General features: G+C 39.9%; 1 protein-coding gene across 1 annotated transcript in view; it reads left to right on the top strand.

Annotated features, from left to right (window-relative positions):
* Positions 1-21,189, top strand: part of CNTNAP2 (contactin associated protein 2) — a 1,181,910-nt gene that overhangs the window by 369,403 nt on the left and 791,318 nt on the right. The window contains 1 exon segment of the mRNA XM_033052691.1: positions 6,485-6,595. Within this exon segment, the coding sequence (XP_032908582.1) occupies positions 6,485-6,595 (111 nt within the window).

Here is a 21,189-nt window from a genome sequence, read left to right as displayed (position 1 = left end):
TGGAGTCCAGTGGAGAAAGGGGCTACCTTAGTGTCCCAAAGCCTCTGTTTTTATCTTGGTAAGAAATGTTGGGTTCTTCCCCCTGGTTGGAGCAACTTCCAATGGGATGCAGTAATTTTATCAGTCCCACAGTGGGACTCAATGGGCCGTTAGCAGACAATGACTCCCTGGAGGAAGGATGGGGTGTGAAAAGGTAAAGAACAATGCCCTGCCTGGTTTCAATGGATGGCCCATTAGCAGATTATCTGCCATTGTGATAAGGATCACTGTCCCCACCCTCAAGAGATGGTGATAGAACAGATACCTTTTATCACACTCTGTATTGCAACATGCGGCTTATAATCAGGTGTGGCTTATATATGGACAAAAAACAAAAAGTTGCTGAAACCCAGAAGTGCGGCTTATACTCAGTGCGGCTTATAATCGTGAAATTACTGTACTCACCTTTCAAAGTGCCCTTGCAATCTCATGACTGCTTTTCAGAAGTGCTTGGTGGCTTATTCATCCTCCTCAGCACACTACAGTGAAATTATGTATTCAAATTGGAGGAGAAAAACGTGTTTAGGATAACTAGCATCTAGCACACAGTACAAATTAAACCCAGATGATATTATTCTCTCCCTTGCGCCCTAACATTTATCTTGGAATTCATATTTAAAGCAGGAATCTCTTGCATTACAAGTAAAAATTGAAATTGCTTATAACCATTTTTTTCCCTTCACTTGACAGGCATTCTTGTATAATTAATGAGTTGGATATACTGTTAATATTTCAGACTTCGTAGTTGGTATTGTAAAGGTTCTGTTTGTCTAGTGTAAAAGAGAACTGATTAGGACTTTTGGTTAGAGAGTCAGGGCTTAAGATACTTCTTGGCTATGATATTTTTTTCAGTGCTGAGGCAGATTGAATCATCTCTTTCATATTCTGTTAGCGATTTATTATGATTATTTTAAATTCAGAAACACAATAATGATATTGCAGTCATTTCCCTTTTTGAATCTATGTTGTTAAGAGCTTGTGAGTTCTTAATTTCTGAAATACACATATGGAGCTTTTATTAATAAAGTTTTTATTTGTGGCATGTTTATGTCTTAGATCTATCCTTCAGCAAAATTGTTGTCCTAGATCATAATTTGATAGGAAATCTTGACTGAAGAATTTAAAGCAGGAGGGGTGAATTGTGGATTTGGGATTTATTTAAAGGTATGTTCCTCAGTGCACACTGGACCATGTGATGTAAAAATCTTTCTTATTCAAAAGCATTCTTAGTAAGTCACCATCAAATATTTCTGATAAGCTACGGTTATCCATATCCAAATACTTTTGATTTTTAGAACCGCTGTGCACATCATAGCTGTCTTCTTAATTTGCTGACAGATTCTTCGAAAGAGCTTCTGAGAGACCCTCTGATGTAGCTCCAAATTATTAATAAAAAATACCTGTGACTGTAAATGCATATTGTTCCCATTTCTTAGTATTTTTAGATAGTTTGTATGCATTCTAGTGTACTGCTAGATACAAATGTCAAGAGAACACAGATGAACTGCAGATTTTTTTTTTAATCTACTCAGACTACTTTGATATCATATGTCAGAAACTTTGCAGGTGACCTGTTTATTGATCAGGAACCATTTGAACAGACTTCTGTGAGGTGAAGCATCAAGGTATTTTACTCTGCTTTGCCAATCAAAAATCATTGAAGGGACTGGTATAGTGAGGATAAACTTTAATAACCTATAGGGTTGATAAGAGAGTTTGTGTGTATATAGTCTGCTTTGTGCTGCAATCAACAGCTGTCCCTTCAAATAATGTGGTCCCTATTCCCCAAATAGTTCATAGACTAGTAAGTGGGAATTAAAGCAATTGCAGGCAAAATACGAGACGGGACTTTTTAAGCTTATCCAACACGATGGATAGGATATAAAAATAAGATATAAATAGACTGTAAAACTATTTTACAGTTTATATACAAAAAGAAAAGAATGGGAAGATATATTTTCTTTGTTTTGTTGAGTGTGAACACCAGAAATATGAGAGGCTGCACTTGATAAGACAAGAGACCCATCTCATTTGTTATGTGGTTTCCAATAGCCAAGTGCCTGAGAAAACGCAAGAACAGAGCAAATGCACAGCACACATTTTTTTCAACGATCTTTGAGGTCTTGAGGAATTTGAAGATTGGGGATTGTGTATGTTTTGCATTTGTGTTTTATGACATTAGGTGGCCTTCGTTCCATTCATCTAATTATTAGAATCTTAAGATGACTTGTTTTTGATGGACATATACTAGTTATTTCCCTCTGAATAAGGAAGTCAGAGTATCAAATGTCATCATACCTATGACAAAGTTATCTGTTCTCTTGATCTAAACAGAACACAGTGGAGTGGAAGAATCTTTTTTCTTCAAAAAGTTAACATTTAAGAGCTAAGATGCCTTGGCCGTTAATATATCACTGAGATAAATGGTATGGAAGAAAGTTTATTCCTTTGCTACTGCGACGCTGGCAGGACAGTGTGCTCTGTAATTGATTAACTGGGCACAGCGCATTGACTTATTGGGGAAGGCTATTATATCTCAGTAACAGGAAGGTATATATGATTCTGGTTACAGTAAGTAAAAAATTGGATTCTGCAGGGAGTAACTAAAACTGCTAGAATGTTGTAATAAATCTGCCGCCACTCCATTTCCTTCATGAAGAAAAACCAGTTCTTTAATCACACAACTCATTTATACCATTTTTACAGACCTCGTGTTCAACTTTAATTGGTTAATGGTTTTCTTGCCAATCCCTCTATTCGTTAGTGAAAAGTATTTTACTTGTGCATCAAATCTCTCTATTCTTGAATTGTTTACATACTTCTTCACTGATTCTCATGGGACAAATCTGTTGTTTACTCAGGTGTAGTTGATTTTCACCCAGGAATAGTTTGTTGTGTTAATGAACTCTTATTCCCATGACTGTTTCCACATGGGAACTTGCAAGCCACTTAGTTTATAAGAAGTGACAAGCCGGCTATTAATTTAGTAGAGCAAGGCCTGATTTTATAAGGCCTTTCTTTTATAAATCTTCTACCTGTCTATGACACTGGAAGAACAAAAGGTTCCCAAGGAATTTTTTTTTCTCTTAAATCTGTGGTATAACAGTATTTCATATTCTGATGGAAGTTTAAATAGTGCAATATATTTAGTGAAACCTTCATACAGGGCTAAAAATATTAGCTAATGTAAGCAGTCCTTTAACTTTTGTTCTGTTGGACCTAAACTCATGAGTTAAGATGAGATGCAATAACTTTTTAAAGTCTATTAATCTGAAATATAGTTGCTCCCTATAATTCATACACATTTATGGTGAATTTCCCATTTTCCTAAATGAGCAGGCAGATTGGGAGGCTTGTTTATTTTAAAACAATGATATTTTTTCCCTTATAAGTTGGTATGTCAAAATAGACATAGGACAAGATTACAGTTCTAAAAAAAATTGAAGGTAAATGTTATCAACACGAGTTTTTTTTTCCTAGCCCCCACCACAGTATTGATGGTTACAACCAAATTAAGAAATCAGAGGGCTCAGATTAAATACTTCAGAAGCACGTGTACATCATATGAAGCATATTCAAAATATGCTGTAAAATATTCAAAGTATGTCTGCAAAAATTGTGACCCGTGGTAAATAGAGGGATGCACCCTGTGGGATTTTTTTTTTTTATATTTTACTGAGTCAAGCTTCTCTGTCTTATTCTTTAGAATCCAAGAATATGGGTTAGTGAAACAGACATAATGAAGACCATTAATGATTTAGAAACTAGTATTCATTCCAAATAATTTTTCCATATTTCCTTCTGTGCATCTTCAGTAGTTGCATAAATATAACAGCTGTCAAATTAAAAGGAGGGGATTTTCTCAATAGCTACTGGAACCAGTGAAAGATCTGAAGTTTTGATGAGCGTCTGTTATTGGGAGAGGCTTTTTTCATCTGTCATGTATTTTCTGAGCCCAGTGTCAAAAATCTATGTTTATTTCTGTTGCAGAAATGAAGAGCTTGATCATATTTTAAAATAACCTTTTAAAAGTTTATTTATGTTTTAAGATAGATTTTTTATTTCACAATATTTTTAAACTATAGTAAGCAATAGACTCCCATTATATTGGCAATAAATCAAATTGCATAAGTTGAACACATTTTTTGTAGATAAGTTTTTATAATCCCAGTATTTTTCCAGGAAGATGTAGGTTTTTCCTCCCACCCCAGTTTCAAGTTATGAGTGGTAGTAAATGGTATAAACCTAACAATTTACTTTACAAAATATATTTTGAAACCTCCAGGAAACAGAACAAATGTACATGTTCAATCTTAGCTTCCATTACTGATGAGAACATATTTTTTTCCTTGAGGGTAAATATAACGTAATATAAGCATATGAAAATTATTTAAAGAGATTTTTCCATGCATTTTAAAAAAAATTCTGATTGTGTGTTGTTCTGCTTTTAAATGTTTCATTCCATTTTACCTAGACAACAGGATTAATGGCAAATGCCTTCAAGTCTCTCGCTAGGTAATGCTAAAAAAGAAGTGGCAGCACAAGCAGTTTGCAAATTAAAAAGTTATTGTGATCTACAGAAAATAAACCAATAAGGAAATGCTTCAGAAAAACTTTGTCAAGTAGTTCTATGTTTATATGATTATGGCACTTAAGACAAAAATTGGCAGTTATGGCAGTCTGCTGCTCACTTCTATTCTTAGCTCTAACCTTTGACTGAAATAACAGCAACCTGGCACCCGGATCTGAAAGCATAGGTCTTTCCTCTATGCCATATCTCTGCTCCCAGGCAGAGGTGTGATCAGCCCCGGTGTGCTGCTGAGGAGGTGTGGTGTGAGGAGTACCTAGATGCAGGCTTCTGACCAAATGTGCTGCTCTGCTGCAGCCAAAGCAGAGGGAGGAAATCGATCTTTCTAGTTTGTGGTATAAACAATAATGTTTCAAATAATTTATCTTCCCTTGTCAAAATTCCAGCATTAAATACTAAGGTAGTGAGCTTAAAAGTCCTTGGAACTACCCTTTAATTTAGTCCAAAGCAACTGCCCTTTACTCTTGCTTGTGCTTGTGTGGATTTTTTTCCCTTAATGATTGTTAACTCGGAGATTTGTAAAGGACATTTATTTTCTTTGTTAAATGTCAAAATGCTGATTCCTAAATGTATATTCTTTTGTATTTCTGTACTTCAGTTTCTATTCTCGTGAAAGTAGTTTTCTTTTTCACTACATGAGATGGCACATTTAAAGAGAATTGCATTATATATTACTTGATTCAGTCAGAATCCTTTTCTTTTCCCCTCTTAAATTTCGTCAGAAGGTAGGATTAATTTGTTCTCCGTGTGTGATCCAGTCTGACCAAACTACTGTTTTTTAATTGTACTAGAAACTAGGTCTTGTGGCTGAACATTAAGTACACTGCTTATGCATATTTAGATCTATTGTGGACCACCTATGGTGACCTAATGCTTTCTAGATACATAAATTGAGGGTATTTCCACTTACAGCAGAGACTGTGCTGCAGTGCATGTGTTTATAAAAGAAGGGTTAGACTTACTGATGTAGGCTAAGGCTTCTTTTCGTTTTACCTGTGATGTAAATGAGTCCTTTAAGCTGCACATTTCTCCCATCTGGTGAAATACCTACCAAAACTCCACAAAAGGCAGTACATTAATTGAGTATTTGAAAAATCCTAAGCCAATTCTCTTCATTCTAATTTATGTCATACAAAAGAAGAAGATTTGTTTTACAGTTTTTTCTTCATTAGGAAGGCTAAGATTTTGATTTTGGATTTTTTTTCATTTTAGATGCTAATACCTAGTTAGTCTTCTTTATGACGGGGTAAAATGGAAATGAAGCACTCTAATGAATTTAGAGATTAGTTAGCATAGGGTTTTTTTCAGTGTAACTGTTGTATCTGATAATTCCTAGGCATTCATAAATGTTCCCTAATTAATTTTCTTTTTTTTTAATATCAGATTTATCAGCACTTGTGTTACAGAAATGAAAATGTGTATCTTATCTATTTCTTAGAAAGCAGTCATGATAATATTTTTTTATTAGCACTAGCTTTTTGTGTCACCAAAAACATCCCACGTATATCAGGGTAGGCTTTTTTGTTCAACTGCTGTATCCCTAAGGAGGGTGATGGCTCATGGTTATATATTACCATTACCTTATTTTGTCAGTGGTTGAAGTCTTAATTTTCACATGTCAGTGTGTGTGTGTCTGTGGGTTTTTGTGGGTTTTTGAGGTGAGTTTTGGTTTGCTCTGTTCATTTGTGTTTGCAGCAGTTTTTTGTTGAAAAGCTGGGATGTAGCTACATGAATTCCACCTGTACAAAAATAACAAGGATGTGTTATCACCCAGAGGGGGGAAAAAAAGGGCACATTGTCACTTAATGCATATGAATAATTAAGAGCATAAAGTGAATCTGTTTTCTTGTGTTTCAGAAAAGTGTGACGAACCTCTGATCTCAGCATTACCCCATTCCTCCTTCAGAAGTTCATCATCCATGACAAGCAGCTATGTGCCAGGGTATGCCAAGTTAAACAAGCGAGGAGGTAAGGGGTATTCTCAACCTTAATGTTTGGATATTTCAAAAAGTAATGAATGATATTTTTAATGTGAGTATGTGTTTTATCTGGAATACTATTGCTTACACTTGTTTGAGCAGACTGGTTTTATGAACTGAATTAATTTCTCTTTCATTCTATGGGACAGTAATTTCTCTGCAGGGAGAAGGGCACTACCAGTAACATGTAGCAGCACTGGCCACATGCCTGATGTTGATGGACTCATACAGTACAGCTGCATAATTGACTTCACATGAAAGAATATACCTTTCTTTGTTGGGTAAATGAGCATTTGCAAGGTCATGGTTGAAGCAAAAATAAATTAGTTTTCATATGGTTTATTGATGTAACTTATTTCCACCTCAGCAATGACTGCTGTCATTCAGGTTTTTTTCTATCACAACAGGGACTTTGGTTTTTGCATATATATCTGTAATGTAATGATTATCTGTACTACTCCTTTGTTCAGATGTAACAAAGCTGCCTCAGAATTGGTTGTTGGAAGACGAGGTGCATAAATTTTATGGCCTACCTGGTTTAATGATACTGAGGTGCCATCCCCTGTCAACAAACAGCGCTGGTAGCATTGCCAGCTCTGCCAACTCTCTGGAGGTCATCATGTAGGAAGGGATGGGCTGGGTCTAATGTGAAGCCAGGAAGCATAATCTGAAAGTGGGGAAGAATATGGGGTGATTCAAGGCATGGATATTCCTATGATGTGGCTCAGGTAGTACATGGAGGCTGAAATGGTATCCCCAGGCTCACTGGCTGGGTGAGTCGATTCTCCACTGGGTAATGCAATTATGCCTATTGGTACCCCCACAGCCCCGACACTGATCTTGGTTTAATGGTCTGCAACTTATCTGTATATTTGTGTTTTACAGATGTGAAATTCTTGTTCTTTGATCTCTTTATTTCCTTCGTTTGTTTTTGTTTCTTTGTTCTCTAAAATCAACTTTAGCTAGGCCCCTGAGTTACTTTTTTTAATGACTAGTACAGTAATTTCACGACTATAAGGCGCACCCTTTTGACTAAAATTTGCCCCAAAACCGGAAGTGCACCTTATAGTCCCGTGCACCTTATCTGATGTACAAAGTTGAGACATTTGCCACCCCGGAAGTGCGAGCCCACCGGCATCGGGGCGCCCCCCGCGCGGGGCGGGCCTGCCAGCATCAGGGCAGCCCCGCTGGCATCAGGGCGTCCCCCACACGGGGCGGGCCCGCCAGCATCAAGGCCTCCCCCGCGCGGGGCGGGCCCGCCGGCATCAGGGCGTCCCCCGTGCGGGGTGGACCTGCCGGCATCAGGGCGTCCCCACCGACATCAGGACGGCCCCTGTGCGGGGGGGGGGCGAAAGCCGCCGGAATCACAGTGGCCGCCGTGCAGGGGGGGTGAAAGCCACCAGAATCGGATCGGCTGCCACACGGGAAGGGGGAAAGCCGCCGGAATCGGAGCGGCTGCCGCGCGGGGAGTGGACGAGCAGCTGGAATCGGGGCAGCGGCGGCACGGGGCAAGCCTGCTGCCATTGGGTCACCCGGAGCGCCAGGGGACTCCTGGACAGCGGGGCCCTGGGGATGCTGCACGGAGCGGCGGTGGGCATAGCCCGGCCCTGCCGGGTACAGGCAGGCCCAGGAGCCAATGGCTGCCGGGTTGAGGCAGGGCCTCGGCCAGCAAGCACACGGGGGGAGCTGGGGGCGGAACCTCATTGCAAAAAAAAAGTGCGCCTTATCTGATCTACAAAGTTGCAAAATGTGCCGGCTGCCGGGAGGGTGCGCCTTATAGTCCGGTGCGCCTTACGGTCGTGAAATTACTGTAATTGAAATAGAGAGTTACTTATAGTCAGCTTCCTCTGATGTCAACCTGTGCCTATACATTTAATACCTCTGCTATCATGCCATGATTGTGGTCCTTTACCCTACATTTTTATACAAAGACAGTTTATTCTCTGCAGAATAGGTATGATGGGTATAAAAGTATATCAAAATTGTTATACTGGTAGACCCAAGCCCATGCAGTCACACAGCTAAGTTAAATGTAACACAGATTAGGTTATATTACTGGTTGTTAAAGAATTGCTATTGCAACTAAGGGAGCTAAACAGAAGCCAAAGACTAGCTTAGAGAAAATAAACAATACTGATGAGCTCTAGTGCTACAGGTCTGCAGATCTGATGCAAAGCCTGTGGCCAGACAGGACCATAGGCAATTTCTTTGTTTTTGGGCCTGCAAACTAGCAGATAACGTGGTTCTGAATGAGAATGGATGTTGTTTTATGCTGGTTGCAGGCTTTTATTTCAGTGCTCCAATGTATTTTGTTACATGTCTTTTGCAGTTCTCAGACTTTTGTTGCAGTGTGTTCAAATGTGTGGTTTGGTCCGCTGTCAGGTCCCTTCAGCTGTGTCTTGAAATGTTCATTAGATGAAAGGAGTGGGTCTTCAATCCTAAAACACTGCTCATTGCTTAGGTTGAATTCTGTTGTATGACTATAGTTATGTCCATTTCTGTTCTATTCCCTGTTCTAAGTTTAAAAAAGGTCACTGGAACCACTTTAATAAAATATAACTTAGCATCATCTTTGCTGTTTTTAGATGAGTATTTCTCATTTTAGTTTACAAGACTATTTATTCTGTTCTAAGTGAAAGGCAGACTGACATTTGGAATTTAATTTTTTCTTTTAATTATATTTATTGTTCCCTTCCTTATCCTTATAATCACTACAGTGCAGTTTCTTTTAGTGATATTTCTTTGCCAGTATAGATCAGTGTTGTCATTAATCAAACACTGGCTTTATTTTCTCATTGGCAATTTAGCTGCACCTCTTTGTTAAATAGCACTTTCATCTCTTTGTTTAAATAGCAACTTTGCTAGATTGTTGCTATCCATCTCTTACTACCTAGGAAGCATAGCACAAACACTTTCCAAAAACTGAGGCTCTATGTACATGAATAAGTATAATTTTCCTAATCCTACTGGCAGTAAAAATACTGCAGAATTCAGGAGCGTGTTTAACACAGGAATTTGTCTGTCTATGTTTATGCTTCTGCGAGTGATGGAAAATACCATAGTTTTAATAGTGAGCTATTTTACAACTTCATGGAATTACAGATATTGCTAATCAAACCAGTAATAAGTGAATCCAATTTTTTTTCTCTCCAAGGAGTCATTATCAGCTAATAGATTCCCAAATCGAATGTGCTATTTAAACCACACTGTGTTCAAGTCATTAAATGGAAAGACTTCCCCTCCTCTAGCCCCAGACCCTTTAAATTAAAGAAATGCACATTTGAAAATTCTACTCTCCAACCCAATTATTTTTCTTTCCCACTTTCATGGCACTTCACTCTAGACTGGCAAAACCCTTTATTTGAATAGATAAGATATTTTATTTCATTGGTTAAGACACTGATTCACTTAACAGCCACATCATGTTATTAAGAAGGTTGAAGTTGTCACTATAGTTGTTGTGGTTCAGTTTCCTGCTATAAAATGTTACAATTGGAAGGATGCACACCAAAAAGAATTTAATATTTTCAGCAGTTTTGAAGAGGCTGTAAAAGGGGAAACATCCATTAATTTACTCTAATGTTTGATAACACTTCATTTACAAATCCTATAACTAGTGATTTATGCAAATAGAATTAAATCTTTGTGAAATGTCATTGATCCGGAAACCACCAAGTTGTAAACAGATGGTGGGTTTCTGTGTCAGTTTGTGAAAATATTTTGCCTTTTTGCATTTTCCTCATCTGTCTGCTTACACCTCTGTAGTCCTTCAACAACTTATGGGTTAGTATTCATACTTTTTTCGAAGGAAATGCAGATTTGATGGATAGAAATTTGATTAGAATTATTGTTAACCTCCCCAAATCAGTTTACTTGGTGATTCTTCTGCATTGCCCCTTGTTCCTGTTCTCAACATTATTTCTTGTTAAACAAGGAGAAGTGTTCTGGGAGGTTTTTCAGGGATGGGGGGGATGGGAATGAAAAAGGTGAAAATTTTCACCTTCTTAGGGAGGTGAAAATTTTCATTATAGGAAAAATTGCTGATTGTAGAAACAAATATTTAGTGGTTACCTACACGTCTCTCAATGTCTTGTACATTCATACCAATATATATTCAAGTGTCCAGGTTTCCACAATTTCCATATCAGTGAGTAAGAATCTTCGATTTATATGATCTTTGCAACTGTGAATCTCTATTTCCTATGTCAGAAAGAGCCAAAAACTTGGACATACAATGCATGTCTGCATTTTATACCAGCTCTCTCATTCATGAACCACTAAAACCTGTCTCATGAGGTCCTCTCCTTCTTCTACCTTCTTGGGCACTTTTAATCATAGCAGATAATAAAAGCAACCAAAAAACTCTAATTTTATTATCATGGAAAGAAGCAGGGAACAAGAAGGCTCCAGAAAATGTAGACAAATTTGTTGTTTTTCTTTGTGAGCAATTATACTACTGTTGTTAGATATGCTGCTGCTTATCAGCAGGTTTAACTAGAGTTAATGCTGGACAAAGGAAATGCTGCTGTCCCCATTAGACCTGCAAAGAAAATGGGGTGAAGATACTTTGAAATTCAGCTGTGGCAAAACTTCTGTGGAGAGAGAAGGATGCATTGAATTTGTCAGTGAATGTAGGTTGGCACAGGTAGTGTAGTGGCTGCTGAATAATGTTAACGGCTTATAAGCACAGACATGTACTTAGTTATTTAAACAGTACTGAATTAGCAAGTGTTCAGACAAAGCTGGATGAAGTCAGTTTTGATAGTAAGAGAATATTTCATTTTAAACAACTAAGTCTTAATACTCTACTGTATCATAGTGTTTAGCATATTTTTCATTCTAATTTTAAAGTTGTGTGCTGTTTAGTGCTAGCATAACAAAGGTACACATTATTTTTGAAATATCTGTAATTTATGTAAGGGAAAAAAGCACCACACAAGAGGAGAAATGTTAACGACTTTTCTTTTTTTGTGTCTGTCACTATCACTTTTACCTATATATATGCAAACACTGTGAAATCTTTCAACACTCTAAAATCCTAAAACTTTCTGCTTCAGATGGACTTAAGAAAAAAAATTTGAGTTTTCTGTCAATTATTAGCTCAGATTCTCCTCCTGTGTAAACTATACAATTCCAAGTATATTAAATTATACAATTACATATATATATACACATATATACATATATATATATTTATTAGCGAATATGAGGATGCATTATTGTTGAAAAAATTAATTTTGCTTTCTAAAATTACTGATACTGGAGTCAACGCAATTGGTACATAAATATATGCTGTTAAGACATGGACAGATCAAATTTCAACTGGCATCTAGTTAGCAGACTTTCAAAAAAGGTTACACTTCCTTCCATTTCTCTAGTACCTGTTTTCCCACAAAAGTCTATATTGCTGCCACCTTAGTAGCCAAAGTAGCGTCAGAGAGAGGGAGAGCTTTCAATAAATTAATTCTACAGCTTTTTAGAATCTATCGTCAGTAACTTTTTCATATGTCAAGGTGATAAGGGCTAACATCTTATGACCTGCCATCAATAGGATCAATGGACTGTATCACATCATGAGAAGGATTCTTAGCACGCATTTGATATAATGCATTATCAATCTTCCTTTTCATGGTCCCCAAGTTATACTTCTATACTACTTCTCACTAGTAGGAGAATTAATGCTGCCTATCATCCATCTCATACCATTTTTATTTAGGGAAGAAATTCTACATTATTTCAGCATAATGTAATGTTATATAATATAATTGGAAGCTGTGTGAAACTGGACAGAGTCTCGGAACTTCAGAAGTAATTCCAGCAGACAGTGAAAGCATGAAGGTCATAATGAATTTGTGGATATGTGGAAATCATCTTTTGCACAATGGAATAAAAAGAGGAAATTTGGCATCCAGGGGTTCTCACTTAAGTCCAGTATTAGCAGGGAATCTGATGCTACCAATGAAATTGATAACATAATATGAAAGGAAGTTTCTGTAGAGCAGCTGATGTTCAAAAAACAGTCCTTTAGAACCACTGTGTAACTTGTATCTAAGCTTTCAGGTTACCTTTTAATCAGTGTGCTGCCCTTGGCCTGTTATCAGAGTTATTAATGTGACTATAAAACAAGCATCAGAAATTTTAAGTGTTGGCACAGGTGTAATTGTCACAGGGTTTTTCTTCTCAGTGGAGTTTTAAATTCTGCCTCCTGTGTGGAAGATACATGAATTTATCTATAATGGGATGTGATCCTTTTATTCCCCAGACATTTCCAGTTAGTCACTCAGATCTTTGGCAATAATTCTACTAAAAAAATGTGAAGATGCTTGTTAAATCCTTGCCATTGAAGGATTCTAGGGACACCTAGCCTAGGTTCTTTTTACCTTCACTTTCAAAATCCCCAATACTATAATGAAAGTCACTACTTCTCCAATTGTCTGTTACTACCAAGTAATGGAATATAAGAAGAATTTTATGTAGTTTTGCTTTCAGCAAAGTGAGTGTGGGAAGGGTAATTACCATTAGCCTAGATTATATGAGCAGTCTGGGCTTGTATCTTTACAGGCCTTGCCAGGAATTTAGTTTGGATAGGCATCTTAAAGTAAGGAGGTGCTCCCTCTGGACTAACAATTGTCCAAATGAACAGTTAGCATGCACATTGTAGTTCATCACCTTAAATACTGCAATCTCGTTGTGTTGACAAGGACATCTTTGAGTTGACTAGGAATACCTTATACAACACAACTCATTGTATTTTGATTAAAACCCTCTTAGGAAAAAAGTTTAAAAGTTATGGAGTTCACTGTCCAGGTTACAGTATATATTGTCTTTTGTAAGTAGACAAGATTCTGAAAGTAATGTACAGAGTAGCGTAAGAGCAAATAAGCTGCAGTTCTCTTTCTGTAAATATGTGCTTTAGATAAATACAAGTTTTACAGTCCACTTCAGTATGTTTGCTGAAACCATCTCATGAACACTATAGATCAAACTAGGTTTTCAGAAGTCAGGACAAATTGATAGCCCTTATTTATTAAATAATTTTTTATTCATTTAAATCCATTTAAAAATGTGGAAAGTTACTTATGGTTGAAAAAAAATAGGCTTTTATTGGTTCACTTATTAATAGACCCCAAAAAACATGTTTGTGTGTGACATAGTATTATTTGTGTTGCACACAGTATAAACAGTATTTCTGGAATGCTTTAGAGTGAATGCAAGCAACCAATGTTTTGTGTTGGGGGAGTTCTCTGTGTTCTTTGAGGATTTTTTGGTTTTGTTTTTGTGGTTTTTAGGGGTTTTTCAAATTCATTTCAAGACATGGCTCCTTTAGGAGCTCTGTTACTTGTGAGAGTAAATGAAACCTTTACATTTTATTAGTAACGTCCTTTTGGTATTACTCATAATATTTTTTTTGTGTAGCGCTAATTCAGTCTCTGGGTTCGTTTTTGTTTTAAAATCCATAAAGAACTTGGGTTCAGCTCATTTTTGCATCAAAAAAGGTGTAAAATTTCCTGTCTTTATCCGCCTTACATCCTACCATATAATCAGTTTTGTTAATTCTTCACCTTCAAAATAAATATTTATGCACTCCTCTTTGTTTTATAATGTAACCCACAGCCCACCTCAGCTCCATAAACACTTATATCCCTCTTTGGAAGGCAACTGTGATTGGCAGTTGGTTGACCTCAGAAGTTGTTTTCTGTGCTTTAACGATCTGGTCTAATGAAATATTTTTCATAAATACCTTTTAATTGTAGAAGGAGTTCTTAAATAAGACAAATGAAAATATTTACATTAGCTTATTCCTGTTAAAAAAAACCCAAAAAACTTTCAAACATTTCTTGCAAGAGGATAGTGAATTTTGTGAAGGTGAAGGTAAAAGAAGTATCATGAAGAGGAAAGAAAAGTGCCAGTGTATATTCAGGACAGAATTGAAAAAATAAGTTTAGAAAGGAAAGTCATCACCCTTTTCATTCAAAACACAGTCCAAGAAACAAAGCCTATAGAGAGTGAAGCTCAAGTAATTGCATTAAAAAAAGTATTGTTAGCTTATGTTAATTTACCGTAACCTGATGAATACAGAAAGCATGACTGTTTTTTCCAGTTCATAACTAATTTGTTAATTAAAGATTTCAGAATACTTAATTGGCTTTTTGCATACATGTATAGATGGAGAGGAGGAAAAAAATAACACTGTGCTCTCCAACCTAATAATTTTTTTTCTTACAGCAATCATTTGCAGAGGGAGCAGTTCCAAGCCCGGCTACAGACATAAGGCAAATGGGCAGATTTCTCAGGCAACAAGTAATGCCTGGAAAGGCTGACCTGGAATAGAGACTAGACAGAGAAAAATGAATGAAATAGGTGTTTATTGAAAGGATACACCTTGGGCATTGCAAGAGCCCAGCCAGGGCTACACCCAGTCTAATCCAAGATGGATCCTGGTCACAACTTTCACACTTTTTAAAGTTTTGGTTCATCCACATCTTGGGCCTAATTTTCCAGCCACAGTTTCAGGTTATGAAGTCTCAACCCCTTGACTTGCACCTTTACCTTCGATGGTGTTTATGCTTTTTGGGTACCAGTTATCCTTGATTTTCTAGCTAGGAAGGGATTGTTTTGTCTAACCACCCTGTGAAGGGAACTTACTAACATCTAACTCGAAGTTTTAGAGTTGTATGCCAAGCAGCAGAAAGTTTGAAAAATATAAAAGCTAAAACCCAAAACATCACAGGGATGGGGACAGCAGATCACCCTGAGCAACTAGCTTTTTTCAGACATGACAAGAAGCTTTTGGCAGGTCTGGTATACTTAAAAGCAGAAGAAACTGAGAGTTTAGATATCCTAGGCTTGGCTTTATCTACAAATACTTCAGACTTATATATGGTGCTATGTAAGTATGGAGTTCTGGAATTAAGGCAAAGATATGCAGTGAATGTACAGAAGATGCACTATCAGCTTTTCCCAAGGTCAGTGCCTCCTGCCAGATGCTATGAGTGTTTCACCCTCTCCTGCACACAAAGCACAATTTTCCTTACGCTGATGGGTGTAGTGCAACTGATAGATTGCTGCTTTGAGCATTTGAGCCAGAGTATTGCCTTTCCCAAATAAGTCATAAACAAGTATAAATGCTGGTAGAAATGGGACTATTTGGCTAGCATTATAACCTCCCACTACAGTTACATGCTGAAAGAGAGAAAATAAATAATGTGATAAAATGAGGCTATTTGTTGCAGGATGGGAGAGTGCAGTTATTATTCATGTTTCAGCTTTCACAATGAGATTATTCACAAGAAAACCTGAGCTACACAGTTAGAGACAGAACATTAATACTTTTTCTGTATGTAAGTTACTATGTAAGTCACAAAAAAAATCTCTGGAACTGGAAGGGTCTGACTTAGCATCTAGTCTCCTGTCATAGACGTGCAGGTGGTTTCTCCTTGTTTTGTCTTATTTAGATTAAACTAATTTTTAACTCCATTTTGTGTGTAAGACTCCACATTGATAAAAATGGGCCTCATTTGAAGAAGTATATCAACTTTTACTGAGCAAAATAGTTTTGTTTAGCAAGTTTCAGCTTTACATTGGCCTTCTACAGAGAACCAAAGTGGAAAGGGAAGGGACGAATGACAGTTCAGGGATGTTGTATAGATCTCGCTCAGAGCTTTTTGAGCAAAAGAAACTATTGGTTTTGAGAGAGAGAGAATAATTTTTCTTTATTAGATTATCACTGTAGCTGAGATTTGAGAAAGCTCCACTGTTGTAACCCACTACCCAAGATGTATTAAGAATGGTATGTCCCTTGACTCCTGTGACTCCTGTAATACCTGTGGACTGACCCTATCTCCTCTGCTTCACCCTACTGGCAGGATGCCAATTACAGTAATTTCACGATCATAAGGTGCACCGGACTATAAGGCGCACCCCCCAGGAGCTAGCACATTTCGTAACTTTGTAGATCAGATAAGGTACACCGGACTATAAGGCGCACTTTTTCTTTTGCAGTGAGGAGCCGCGCGGCGCGCAACAAAGTAACGAATTGCTGGCAGGTGCTCAATTTGCAAACATTTTTCAAAGATCAGTGTAGCCTTTAAATGCAGCCCCAGGTGCCCTCCCCGTGCAGCATGCCCCGGCACTCCTGCCCGCCCCCGGCACCGGCTGGCACAGTTCACGGCACCCGGCTCCCACCACGCGACCGCACTGCGTCCTGGCTTCCCTGTGGCCGGTGGCGCTTCCCCTTGCTTCCCCGTGGCCGCACTGCTTCTCTCCGCTTCCCCGGGGCTGCGCCGCTTGTCACCACTTCTCGGCGGCCGCGGGGGCTTCCCCGCTGCTGCTTCTTGGCGGTCGCAGGGGCTCTTCCGGTGCCGCAATTTGGCGGCCACAAGGGGCTCCACCGGCGCCACTATTTGGCGGCCACGGGGGCTCGGCTAGCGCCGGGATGCGGCAGCTGCAGGGGCTTCCCCACCGCCGCTTCACCACCGCCACTTTTTGGCGGCCACAGGGCCTTCGCCGCCGTCACTTTTTGGTGGCTGCAAGTGGCTCCGCCGGCGCCACGATTTGGTGGTCGCAAGGGGCTTCCCCGCTGCCGCTTCTCGGCGGCCGCAGGGGCTCGGCCGGTGCTGCGACTCGGTAGCCAAAGGGGCTCCGCCGGGGCTGCGATTCGGTGACCGCGGGAGCTCGGCTAGCGCCGGATGCAGCAGCCGCGGGGGCTTCCCCGCCTCCGCGATTCGGCAGCCGCAGGGGCTTCCACGCCGCCGCTTTGCCGCCACCGCTTTTTGGCGGCCGCAGCGGCTCGGTCGGCACCGCCTTTTGGCGGCTGCAGGGGTTTCACCGCCGCTGCTCCAATGTCACCGCTGGGCGGGCTCTGCTCGGGGCTGTTGCGGGCTCGCACTTCTCGTTCCCCCCACACCTGGGCCAGGGCCGCCCGGGTTCTCGTTTCCCCCTCGCCCGGGCCAGGGCCAGCACCGTCCGGCTTCTCGTTCCCTCCGCACCCGTGGTGGCGCCGCCCGGCTCCTTGTTCCATCTGGGCCAGGGTCGGCGTTGGCTCCCTCCCTCCCCTCTTGGCTCCTGCCGGCTGTGGCCACCCGCTCCTACCCCCCGCTTCGCGACTCGGCACTCCCGCGGCACCGCCCCCCCATTGCGGCTCACACTTCTGGTTTGGCAAATTTCACAACTTTGTCCATCAGATAAGGCGCACCGGACTATAAGGCGCACTTCCGGTTTCGGGGAAAAAGTTTAGTCAAAAGGGTGAGCCTTATAGTCGCGAAATTACTGTACCCCTCTCCTTCCTGACCCTAGAAAAGATCCCAGTCCTTGGGAAATTTCCTCTTTGCCCCCTGGAAGCCATGACAAAATAAATCATGGAACCGCCGGGAGAAAAGAGCCTTTTTGTATCTTTCACCCTTGTTCATGCTGCTCTGGTCCCAGGTTTGCCCTGCTACGGAGTTACCAGGGTGTGGGGTGAGCCTGGGACAGGAGTAGCACTCCACTAGACCTGCTGTTTACAAACAGAGAAGGCTGGTGGGAGATGTGGTGGTCAGAGACCATCTAGGGTACAGTCATCATGAAATAGTAAACTACGTAATATTTGGTGAAACAAGAAGAGACATCAACAAAACTACACTGGACTTTCAAAGAGCAGACTTTGGCTTATTCAAGAGACTGATTTGGAGAGTGCTTTGGGAAAGAGCTCTTAAAAACAAGAAAGAAATCTTGAAAGTACAGGAACAGGCTGTCCATATGGACTGAAAGGCAAGTTGTCAGGGAAGAAGACTGGCCTGGATGGGTAGGGAGCTTTTGCAAAAGCTCAGGAAAACAAAGAGGATATATCACCTTTAGAAAAAGAGGCAGGGAACTCAAGAAGTGTTTAGTTAAGTCATATAAAAAGAAAATTAGAGAGGCGAAAACTCAATTAGAATTTAACCTGGTCAGTTCTATGAAAAGTAATAAAAAATGTTTTATATAAATAAATTGATTCCAAAAGGAGGAGCAAAGAAAACTTCCATTCTTTATTGGAACAGGGGGAATATATTTACCAGAGATGAAGGAGAAGGTGAGGTACTTAACACTTTTTTGCCACAGTTTTCAACAGTAAGAGATTTCATTCTCATTCTCGCAACTTCTGAGCTGGTGGATGGAGTCAGGGTACAGAATAACCTCCCTGTTATCCAGAAGGAAGTAGTTGGTAACCTGCTGAGTCACTTACAGACTTGCAAGTCAATGGGACCACATGGAATCCATCATCATGATGGAGCTGCCACAAAAGCTCACTAAGCCACTGTCCATAATTTATCATCAGTCCTGGCTCACTGGGGAGATGGATGGCTGGACTACCCAATGTGACACCATCCATAAGAAGGGATAAAAGGAAGATCTGGGATACTACAGGCCTGTCAGCCTTATCTTGATGCCTGGCAAAGTTATGGAACAGATTACCTTGAGTGCAATCACACAGGACCTACAGGATGACCTGATCTAGACAGCATGGATTTAGGATGGGCAGGTCCTGCCTGACCAAACTGATCTCCCTTTATGACTGCTGGTGGATGCGCCGACAGCTGTTATCTACTTTATTTACCTGGTCTTCAGCAAGGCCTTTGACACTGTCTCCCACAGCAAACTCCTGGGAAAGCTGGCAACCCACGGCTTGGATAGGAGCACTCTTTGCTGGGTTAAGAACTGGCTGGATGGTTGGGCCCAGAGAGTGGTGGTGAACAGTGCTGCATCCAGTTGGCAGCCAGTGGTGTCCCCCAGGAATCTGTGTTGGGCCCAGTTCTGTTTAACATCTTTATTGATTATCTAGGTGAAGGGTTTTAGTCTACCATTAGCAAATTTGCAATTGACACCAAATGGGTGCTAATGTCAATCTGCTGAAGGGTAGGAGGGCTCTGAAAAGAGACCTGGACAGGCTGGATAGATAGGCCGAGTATGACAACATGAAGTTTATAACTCCAAGTACTGAGTCCTGCAGTCTGGCCACAATAACCCACTGCAATGTTATAGGCTGGGGGCGGTGTGACTGGACAGTGCCCAGGTAGAAAGGGACCTGGGGGTACTGATTGATGGCAGACTGAGTATGAACCAGCAGTGTGCCCTGGTGGCCAAGAAGGCCAATGACATCCTGGCCTTCAGGAATAGTGTGGCCAGCAGGAGCAGGGAGGTCATTCTTCCTCTGTTCTCAGCACTGGCAAGGCTACAACATCCAGTTTTGGGCCCTCCAGTTCAGGAAGGATGTTGACATGCTCAAACATGTCCAGAGTAGGGCTACAAGGCTGGTGAAGAATCAGGAACACGAGTTCTGTAAGGATCAGCTGAGGGAGCTGGGGCTGTTGGGCTGGAGAAGAGACTCGGGAGAGAACTCATCGCTCTTTACAGCTGCCTGAAAGGAGGCTATAGCCAAGTGGAGATTGATCTCATCTCCCAAGTGACCAGAGAGAGTGTAAGAGGACACACATTTAGGCTGGACATTAAGAAGTAGTTGTTCACAAAAAGGGATAATTTGGCAATGGATTGGGCTTCCAGGGAGGCAGTGAAGTCACTGTCCTGGTGGTGTTTAAGACTGGATATGGCACTTAAGAGTCCTGATCTAGCTGACAAGGTGATGTTAGGTCATAGGTTAGACTTGATGAGATCAAAGGACTTTTCCAACTGATTTGATTTTGTGATTGTCAGATGACTATAACACTGCAAGGTGATAAACTGTTGGTGTAATTAAGAAACATTTCAGGTATGCTGACACAAATAGATGACATAGATACAGTTATAGATAAAATAAAGTTGTACTTTCTGTGTTGTTCTCTGCATGAAGATTTTTTTGTGCTGGAGTTCAGCTAAGGACCAAACAATGCTAGAAAAAAATGTTAATAGCAATTTATTCCTTTCCTTCTGCTATCTGCACTGGTTTTTATTTCTGAAATGATCCATTTTTTTGGCTCTGATATGTAGTTTACATAAGAAAATGTTCTACATTGAACATCTTTGGGAGTTTGTCAGCCAGCTAAGAAACAAATAAATATCAACAATTCTTTTCAGAGCCCTAAACTCTTCTCACTGATTCTTGGACAGATTTTTATTTCTTTTAGGACCGATTTATATTCTTTATTACAAAATTTGTTTGAATGGTCAATTTTCCAAGTCACTCAATGTTAGATAAATTGTCTCTGCTGTGACTCATGATGCTGTATAATGTGATAAGCAATAGGCGAAAAGAATTAAAAGCTAGCTTGCTTGAAATCTGCTTTTTGAAAAGTTGTATTTTAGATGTCTTTTCAGTATTGACTACCATCAAATTTAGCATTCATGCTGGGCTTTTTGAAACTCAGCTCCCAGCGAGCTAATTTTGCTTTTGTCAGAAATTATTTGACTTTTGTAAAGATCAAAAGGTCCTCTGGTATCTAAAAATAGGTACTTGATCACGTCTATAATTACATAATATTTATAGATCAGGAATAAGTTATCCTATAGGCATACTTGTCTTCCTTTTTTGTGCTAGTATAGACTAGATGATATGACAATGATTCAGTTTTGAAGGAATAATCAGGTGACATTGGGTAACGTAAAAAGAAGCAAATGATTATTACTCAGTGA

The sequence above is a fragment of the Catharus ustulatus genome, chromosome 1 (assembly GCF_009819885.2).
Source record: "Catharus ustulatus isolate bCatUst1 chromosome 1, bCatUst1.pri.v2, whole genome shotgun sequence".
Taxonomy (NCBI): domain Eukaryota; kingdom Metazoa; phylum Chordata; class Aves; order Passeriformes; family Turdidae; genus Catharus; species Catharus ustulatus.
Note: the sequence above shows the minus strand (reverse complement) of the source record. Positions and strands in the feature narration are given on the sequence as shown.